This window comes from Olea europaea, chromosome 15 (genome assembly GCF_002742605.1).
Source record: "Olea europaea var. sylvestris chromosome 15, O_europaea_v1, whole genome shotgun sequence".
Taxonomy (NCBI): Eukaryota; Viridiplantae; Streptophyta; class Magnoliopsida; order Lamiales; family Oleaceae; genus Olea; species Olea europaea.
Window position 1 is genome coordinate 1,425,190 of NC_036251.1, and position 10,027 is coordinate 1,435,216.

The following is a 10,027-nucleotide window of genomic DNA, read 5'->3' on the forward strand; positions in this document are numbered from 1 at the left end:
TGGTAAAAATTTGGGAGTCATTGGATATGGATAAGGGGGGTGAAAACGGATTGGAAAAGTAGTTGGACGGTGATGAAACCTGAAAAACAGGTTCTGTCCATTTATGTGTTTAATATGATTTCAACCTTTACATGTAAATTAATTATCTCTTGGGCCTAGAAAATAGATTCTAAGGAGTATTAGGTTGTTGACAACAATTGGATGACATTGATGTTGGTAATTGGATTCGAGGAAAAATGAGACTTACGGGACGAGATTGTAATGCCGTTAGTAACTTGAATAATGAATTCGTTTAAATTATTTTGACGTGAATGGAAGTATTTTGGGATTTTGTGTGTGTTAAGGCTATTAAATGGAGGATTGTCTTTAATATTAAATGGTAATACAGGTGATTTTCCGACGTTGAGTGAAAAAGGAAAGTGATATAATCTCCGTAGGAGGTTGTGCACACACAAGGGCAAAAAGGTAAGTAAAAATCCATTTGCAACTACGATGCAAGAACCTAGCATTTGTGGTATAGCGATGTTAGGATATTTTCATACTTTGATAAGAAAGCTCGTTGTACCCTATATGATGATTATGATCATTGAGTATGCGGTTGCAAAATACATTGACATCAACTTCCATTAAGCATGTCATTCATGAGCATTTTCGTTGGCATGCACAACATATGATCATGGTTGAAAACTTTGCATGCGAAACATGATTTCAAAGTAAGTTTTCTTTGTAAATGTTTTATTGACCACTATTAGGGCACCGAGGCATGTGAGGCATGCTTATGTGATACGTTGGGCATCGCGGGTGATACTTCCTGGGTGATTGCAAAGGTAGACAGGGGATGGGCCTTTGGTGATCACGGGAGGGCGGACCACTCGACTATGCCCTTGTTATGATTATTGGCGCTGCCGGGTGGGAGACTTCTTGGGTGATCATAGGGGTAGTTAGGGGATGGGCCTGTAGCGTTCACGAGAGGATGGTCCACTCGCCGGTGTCGATTTCATATTGGCCATTTGATTATTGATATTGATATTATGCAGAGCTCTATCCGGTGCATAGTTGGTGGGTCAAGGTCCCAATGAAATGAAAGATTTCAAATGAAATAATTTCTAGTCGACTTTGATGAATATTAGAATATGTGCATCTTTACCATGATGTTTAAAGTAAATGACATGGTGTCACATATCCTTGTTACTCATACTCATGACATGCATGATTCTTGCTTACTAAGCATTGGGTTATGTAGTTCTTGCATTGTAGGGGAGCATGGAACTATGTAGAGGGCACGGCTAGCTGTGGAGCTCTTACGGGATTCCAAAGATCAATGTACATGAATGACGACCTGTAAGGTTATTTTGTGGGCTATTGTTTTGAGCTTACACTCTATTGTGTCATATTTTGGGGGTCCTGTCTTGTATAACTTTTGAAATGGCCTATAGATGTGTTTATGACCTTAGAACATACGTGTTGGATTATGGTTATATGATCGTTGATTTTGATATAATATATGATCATCACAGGTGATTTGAAGTTAACAAATAGGGACATAATTGTGCAAATGCTCGTTTCATTTTATTAAAAAAAAGTATATCTAAATTTCATGTCTAGATCGAGTTACCAATATCATTTCGACATAGGAATTAGTATGGTTATCTGTATATATTTGAGGTGTGACAGAGAGTGGTATCAGAGCAAGGTTATAATTCTGTAGACTATCCATGTACATGATCTCGGAGTACGAAAGAGCACAGCTAAGCCTATAAGTTTTATTTGTTGCATTACTTTTACATACTTCATGAATGATATTGGCCAATCTTTACTTACAGTCATGGTGAGAACCATGGATGCTAGTAGTAGTAGAGCTAGAACTCCAGCGCAAGGGGCTTCTGTTCAAGATGACAGTCAGGATGTTGTTATTGATAGACTAACGGAACTAGTTGAGCGACAATCTCAACAAATTCAACAATTAATACAACAAGGAGAAAGGGGAGAACATCAAAGGGAACATATTGAGGCAGTTGGGGAAAGATTTAGAAAACTAGACCCTCCAATATTTGAGGATACATTAGACCCAACAGCTGCAGAGGATTGGTTGAGAACTTTGGAGAATATGTTCAGGTATACGAGAGTTTCGGAAGTAGAAAAAGTAGTTTGTGCATCCTTTATGCTACGAGGTAGTGCTGGACACTGGTGGGATACGATGAGTAGTATTGAAGATGTAAATACCATGACTTGGGATAGATTTAAAGAGTTATTCCGTAATAAATATTTTACAACCCCAGTTTGAGCCATGAAGATGAATGCATTTATACAGCTAAGATAAGGAGGGATGACAGTGGGAGAGTATATTCGTAAATTTGAACTTATATCTAGGTTTGCAACCCACATGATTAATACTGATGCATTAAAAGTAGAAAGGTTTCTTGAGGGGTTTAGACCAGGACTATATAGAGATGTAAGTATGGTAGGAATCCAAGATGTTTCATAATCTCAAATTGCAGAGAGAGCATTAGTTGCTGAACGAGCTGAACAAAGAATTAGTCGTGCTCAAGAGGCTCGACGATAGTTTAGGCAAGGTCAAGGACAGCGTTGGCCTAGAAATGATAAGAAAAGAACTTTCCAAGGACAGATTCAGAAGCCTAAGTTTCAACCGAGACAAGGACAACAACATTGGGATCAGGGCAAACATCCGACGATAGATCAAGGAAAAGCCTTAATAGCACAACCATCTTGCCCCAGATGTGGTGGACAGCATACTGGAGCATGTCCTATAGAGACTAGGACATGTTATGTTTGTGGAAAGGTGGGACATCTTGCTAGAGCATGCCCAGGTAATCCAAATCCTATAGAGCAGAAGAAGGTACCAGCTAGAGTGTTTACCATTACTAGATCCAATGCTGAGGCAAATCCAGCAGTTGTAACAGGTAAATTTTCTATCTTTGGCATTCCAGCACTTGTACTATTTGATTCTGGAGCTACACATTCATTTGTTTCTACCGAGTATGTGAGAAGGCTGGGTAGGACACCTAATATACACGAGGTCAGTTATAGTGTAACTATTCCATCTGGAGATGTATAACAAACCAATCTAATTGTAAGAGCATGTGTGATCCTTATAGAAAATCAAGAGCTCTATGCATATTTAATTGTGTTAGATATGAAAGATTATGATATAATTTTGGGTATGGATTGGCTGTCAAGATATTAAGCTACTATAGACTGTAATAGAAAGTCAGTAACCTTTCAACTTTTGGGGAATAAACCATTTACATGCAATGGGATCGAAAAAGGTTTTAGAGTTCCAATCATATCGGTATTGAAAACACAAAGGTTACTAGATAGTGGGTGTGTATTAATGCAAAATGGTAAAGTCATTGCATATGCCTCTAGACAACTTAAAGAATACGAAAAGAATTATCCTACACATGATTTGGAACTCATTGCAGTTGTGTTTACACTTAAGATATGGAGGCATTATTTGTATGGAGAGAGCATTATTTGTATGGAGAGAGGTGTGAGATTTACACGGATCACAAAAGTTTGAAATATCTATTTACACAAAAGGAATTGAACATGAGACAGAGAAGATGGCTAGAATTGGTAAAAGATTATGATTGTGTTATAAACTATCATCCCGGTAAGGCTAATGTCATAGCTGATGCATTGAGTAGGAAGCCAACATCCAGTGTTGCGAGTATGATTATAACTCAAAAATCAGAATTGATAGATTTACAGAAAATGAGTATTGAAGTTGTGTCGCAAGGATTTGTAGAGGCTAAACTTGCAACGTTGACGTTTTAGCCAACTTTATTGAATAGAATTCAACAAGGACAACAGGAAGATGATTATTGTTCCAAGATAAAGAATGATATACATGATGGAGAAGCTTCAGATTTTCATATATTAGCAGATGATATCTTGCGATTTAGAGGACGATTATATGTACCTGATGCAGAAAATATTCGAGGGGACATTTTATCTGAAGCTCATACGACACCTTATTCTGTTCATCCAGGAGCTACTAAAATGTATAGAGATTTGAAATTGCATTATTGGTGGCCGAACATGAAGGGTGAGATAGCTAAATATGTGGGACAATGTTTAACCTGTCAACAGATAAAAGCAGAACATCAAAGACCAGCAGGAGCCTTACAACCATTACCTATCGCAGAGTGGAAATGGGAAAGAATCACAATGGATTTTGTGGTGAAATTACCAAAAACAACTAAAGGATATGATAGTATTTGGGTTATTGTGGATAGGTTAACAAAATCTGCCCATTTCATTCCAGTTTTTCCACTTATTCCATGGACCGATATGCTCAACTTTATGTACAAGAAATAGTCAAATTTCATGGAGTACCACTATCTATTGTCTTAGACAGGGATTCTAAGTTTTTATCTCTCTTCTGGAGAAGCTTACATAAGGCTTTGGGAACACAATTATCTTTTAGCACAGCTTATCATCCTCAAACTGGAGGGCAATCAGAAAGAACAATACAAATATTGGAAGATATGCTGAGGGCTTGTGTATTAGACTTCCAAGGCCAGTGGAGTAAATTTTTACCTTTGGTGGAATTCGCATACAACAACAGTTATCAGGCTACAATTGGAATGGCTCCTTATGAGGCATTATATGGTAGAAAATGTAGATCTCCAATTTATTAGGATGATGTTGGAGAAAGAAAATTTCTAGGACCAGAGATGGTTTGTGAAATGGCTGAAGTTGTGATACAAATACGTCAACGAATGCAAACTGCTCAAGACCGACAGAAAAGCTATGCAGATCAAAGAAGGAGAATGTTAGAATTCACAGTTGGTGACCAAGTATTTTTGAAGGTAGCGCCGATGTAAGGGGTTATGCGATTTGGAAAGAAAGAAAAATTGAGCCCGAGATACATTGGTCCCTTTTCAATTATTGAGAAAATTGGAAATGTTGCCTACAAGCTTGATCTTCCCTCATCAATGTCTCAAATACACAATGTGTTTCATATATCTATGCTAAGAAAGTATATTGGAAATCCTTCTCATGTATTGAGGAATGAACCAGTAGAGATAAAGCCAAATTTGACATATGAAGAAAAACCTGTTGAGGTTCTTCAACGAGAAGTAAAACAACTTAGAAGCAAGAAAATTCCATTGGTTAAGATATTGTGACGGAATCAGTCAACAGAAGAAGCCACTTGGGAAAGAGAAAATGAAATGCGGGTTAAATATCCTGAACTCTTTGGTAAGCAAATTTCAAGGACGAAATTTTTATAAGGAGGGAAGGATGTAATACCCCAAACTTCTTGTTATATATTTGGCCAATATGATTCATGCATTTCATGCTATTCACAATGTTATTTGCATTAGTTTTCTTAATTACTTTATCTTAAAATGGTGCATTCAATTATGGATATTTTAAGATTATAGTCTTCGACTCCTAGGCCTAGGTGTTGAATTTTGTCTTGAGCTATGATAGAAAATTAGGTTAACTAAATGTTGGAGATTGGCTTGATAAGAAATGGAATATCGAAAAGGTCGGAAATCGGTATCGACAAAAGTTCAAGCTTTCTATTCGGTTAATCGAGACCACCTTAAACCCTAGATAGGTAATTGAAATATTTGGGACATGATAAACAAAGGAACATGATCATGATGCGATGATATATGTCTCATATGACATTATAAATATCAAGGTGCGATTTGATGAAATCGGTCGAGAATGGGGTGTCAATCGGGTAAGTAATTAAATGAATAATTGAGGAATTAGCTCTATAAAATATTTTGGGATCTTAGGGCAAGTGAAATGGATTGTAAACACATTGACATAAGCCCAAGATACTTGATTTATACCTGCAAAGATAGATATAAAATCAGATTTTTTTACTAGTGACCACCTCATGCTTGGGATAGTTGTCATTTTAACACTCAATCCCTTCATCCTTAAGATATATAGCACGTCTCCTACCTCTTTTATTTAATATAGAGATATATATATCTTATAAATCAATATAAGTTAAATAGTCCAAGAGAAAAGTCAAATATAGTAGGAAAAGACCACCTCATGCTAAAAACTTGGCTGCACCCCACATTTTCTTAATCCATAAGGAAGAGTCACGTCTCCAGCATCTTGAACACTTTATATACACCTCCTAACAACATTTTTAGTCTTACAAATTATCCCCAATTGACCACCGATTGAAAGAGAAAGCAAAAAGGAAAAGAGAGAAGCAGAAACAAGGAGCTGAAATTGAATTTCTGGATAGGTGAGTTTAGCTCACGGTTTTGAAGTTTTTCTTTAGTTCTTTTGCTTGTTTTATAATATGTTTAAACTATAAACTTACTTGAGGCTAATTATAAGGGTTGTTTATGATTTTATGATGGCAAAAGAGGGGGGTAATTGAGTACAAGAACCTGAAAGAAATCAACAGGAATAGACATGTGTTGATTGACGAATTTGGATGGTTTAAACTTTGATTTTGGATAATACTGAAGATATAACTTGTATCTATGTAAATGAATGTTGTTATATGGGATTTAGAAGGATATAAATGGTCTTCTAATAGCCTGGAATCTGTTTGATGGCATGCTAATAAAATGGAAACCGAAAACTGTCACAATGAAAACTGCCTGATTTTGATGTCGTGGAAATGGACTATTTTGATGCTGAGAACACTTGATTTGTCACGACTTTAGAGCATTATTTCCTTCACATACATGTTATAGAAACGTGGTAAAAATTTGGGAGTCATTGGATATGGATAAGGGGGTGAAAACGGATTGGAAAAGTAGTTGGACGGTGATAAAACCTGAAAAACAGGTTCTGTCCATTTATGTGTTTAATATGATTTCAACCTTTACATGTAAATTAATTATCTCTTGGGCCTAGAAAATAGATTCTAAGGAGTATTAGGTTGTTGACAACAATTGGATGACGTTGATGTTGGTAATTGGATTCGAGGAAAAATGAGACTTTATGGGATGAGATTGTAATGCCGTTAGTAACTTGAATAATGAATTCGTTTAAATTATTTTGATGTGAATGGAAGTATTTTGGGATTCTGTGTGTGTTAAGGCTATTAAATGGAGGATTGTCTTTAATATTAAATGGTAATACAGGTGATATTCCGACGTTGAGTGAAAAAGGAAAGTGATATAATCTCCGTAGGAGGTTGTTCACACACAAGGGCAAAAAGGTAAGTAAAAATCCATTTGCAACTACGATGCAAGAACCTAGCATTTGTGGTATAGCGATGTTAGGATATTTTCATACTTTGATAAGAAAGCTCGTTGTACCCTATATGATGATTATGATCATTGAGTATGCGGTTGCAAAATACATTGACATCAACTTCCATTAAGCATGTCATTCATGAGCATTTTCGTTGGCATGCACAACATATGATCATGGTTGAAAACTTTGCATGCGAAACATGATTTCAAAGTAAGTTTTCTTTATAAATGTTTTATTGACCACTACTAGGGCACCGAGGCATGTGAGACATGCTTATGTGATACGTTGGGCATCGCGGGTGATACTTCCTGGGTGATTGCAAAGGTAGACAGGGGATGGGCCTTTGGTGATCACGGGAGGGCGGACCACTCGACTATGCCCTTGTTATGATTATTGGCGCTGTCGGGTGGGAGACTTCTTGGGTGATCATAGGGGTAGTTAGGGGATGGGCCTCTAGCGGTCACGAGAGGATGGTCCATTCGCCGGTGTCGATTTCATATTGGCCATTTGATTATTGATATTGATATTATGCAGAGCTCTATCCGGTGCATAGTTGGTGGGTCAAGGGCCCAATGAAATGAAAGATTTCAAATGAAATAATTTCGAGTCGACTTTGATGAATATTGGAATATGATGCATCTTTAGCATGATGTTTAAAGTAAATGATATGGTGTAACATATCCTTGTTACTCATACTCATGACATGCATGATTCTTGCTTACTAAGCATTGGCTTATGTAAAGCCCAAATTTAGTTCGCAATTCACTCAACACTCACTCATTCTATCATTTAAGTATAGATATTGCCCTTGTTTTCAGCCGCTTCCCTCTCACAAGCCACGACTTCACCTTTACTCCTCAAGATCCACACGGACCACAAATCAAATCCTATATTTTCTCATATTAAATCTTATTGGTTCGACAATATTTAGTTTATTTAAGTTTATTAGTCGTGCTTTTTCAATTACTTATTGCGAGTTTTTGGTGGGATAAGTAAATCAATGGATGATTAATTTAAATGGTTGATAAGTACTGGCTATTCTTAAAAATATTTTATATTTGAAGGATTGAAGCAAAGAAGTCAATGTAATGGAATTATCAATATTTTAGCGTTATTATTTACTTTTTGGTAAGTTTTATATATTGGTGAATGGATCTCATTAGACAATTTGTATTTTGTATATTTTGTCCAGACAATTGTACAAAATGTCTAATGAGGTGTTATTTTATGAGTACGTCTTGTTAAAAAATGATTTGTGATTTTTCATTAACGATAGTGTAATATTATGATCGTGCATTTATTGTCCACTAAAAGGCAGGACCTACATTTTATAAATCGAGTTTTGATCATATGGTGGTAAAAAATTTTGAATTTAGACAGTTTTTTTCATGTGGGAAATAATTGGGAGAAAAAGAATTAGCAAAACTAGAAATAGAAGAGAAGGAAGAAGGCAATGGATTTGACTGGTTTTGAATTCAAAAATGGTGTCGTGGCAACTTATCAAAACGGCATCATTTTATTTTGATTAATTGTAATAAGCTAGAAATGTTTTTTACATTTTATTAGTTGAGAATCACACTTCTTCACTATAGAGGTAAGCATATAAATACAGTGTAAAGGGTTTGGAAAGAGTGTGTGTAATATCTTCTATCAAATTTCAGTGGAATTGTTGATTGAATCAACAGCTTTTCTCATCTCCCTTCTTCTGGTTTTGCTATTTCCTCATTCTGTTTTCTCTTAATTTGGTTACAAATTTAGCTTGTGAGAATTCCATTATTGATCTATGCAGGTTGTGGTTGCGAGGTAAGGTTCTGCTCGTGACAATTGGTATCAGAGCAGGCGTATTAAACTGGGTAAGTGGTGATCATGGACACAAGGGCTAACGTAGTGGATGACCATTTGGAGAAACTGGATTTGAAGATTGCTAATTTGGGTACCTCGTTCGAAACGGTATCTAGCAGACTAGAGAACAAATTGGCTTCCACGAATCAAACACTTCAGGTAGTGGTTAATAGACAAGAGAATATTGAAGGTATTGTGTTGGATATGAACCAGTAACATGAGAAATTAGTGGCCATGATGACCCAAATGTCTTTTGATCTTAAAACTGAGTAGGAAAACAAAGTAATAGAAGGATCTATGGTTAACTTAAGGTCTGAGAGTGGGACATACAGGCCAAGAACTAATAGCAATGAGAATAGCGTTAATACCACATGTGTGCTTAAGGGAAATAATAGGCTTTCTAAGATGGATTTTCCACTTTGTGGGAGAAAAGGACCTAGGGAATGGCTAAGGAAAGCCATGAAATATTTCCAGATTCACGAGACTATTGATGAACTTAGGTAGGGAATTGTTGAGATGCAAATGAAGGGAAAGCTTATATATGGTTTTATGGATTCATTGCAAACCATCTTGGGGCGGATTGGAGTTTCTTCTCTGAGGAACTTTGCAGAAGGTTTTCAGAAACTATTGAGGAAGAAGTGGTTCAGACATTTAGCAAAATTAAACAATTGGGACAAAATGAAGATGAGTCTAAAGGAGAATCAGGAGGTGAAAAGATCATAGAGATAGCCATTAATGAATTGGCTGGGAGGTGGCAACACAAGACCATTAGAGTTCCTGGAGTGATCAAAGGTAGGAAAGTCTCCATACTTATTGATCGTAGAAGTACACACAGTTTTGTTGATGAGAAATTAGCCAAAGAACTGAGATATATCATTAACGAAAATAGTGAAGTGATAGTTAGAGTGGCTAATGGGGATAAACTGGAAAGTAATGCCTTAAGCCAACCAGTGGTATGGAAGATGTGGTC

At 36.5% G+C, this 10,027-nt stretch overlaps 1 protein-coding gene across 1 annotated transcript; it reads left to right on the forward strand.

Moving 5' to 3' along the window:
- The first annotated feature begins 2,326 nt into the window (after positions 1 to 2,326).
- LOC111410922 lies at positions 2,327 to 3,076 on the forward strand. The gene is made up of 2 exons (XM_023041517.1): positions 2,327 to 2,452; positions 2,627 to 3,076. Exons 1-2 carry the CDS (start codon positions 2,327 to 2,329, stop codon positions 3,074 to 3,076), a joined length of 576 nt encoding a protein of 191 aa, XP_022897285.1.
- The last annotated feature ends 6,951 nt before the right edge of the window (positions 3,077 to 10,027 follow it).

What these genes read in the sequence shown, in the direction of transcription:
- LOC111410922 (XM_023041517.1), top strand. Translation starts at nt 2,327, where the DNA reads ATGACAGTGGGAGAGTATATTCGTAAATTTGAACTTATATCTAGGTTT. An exon ending in GACCAGGACTATATAGAGAT is followed by an intron (nt 2,453 to 2,626) that starts GTAAGTATGGTA and finishes TTCCAAGGACAG; the next exon opens with ATTCAGAAGCCTAAGTTTCA.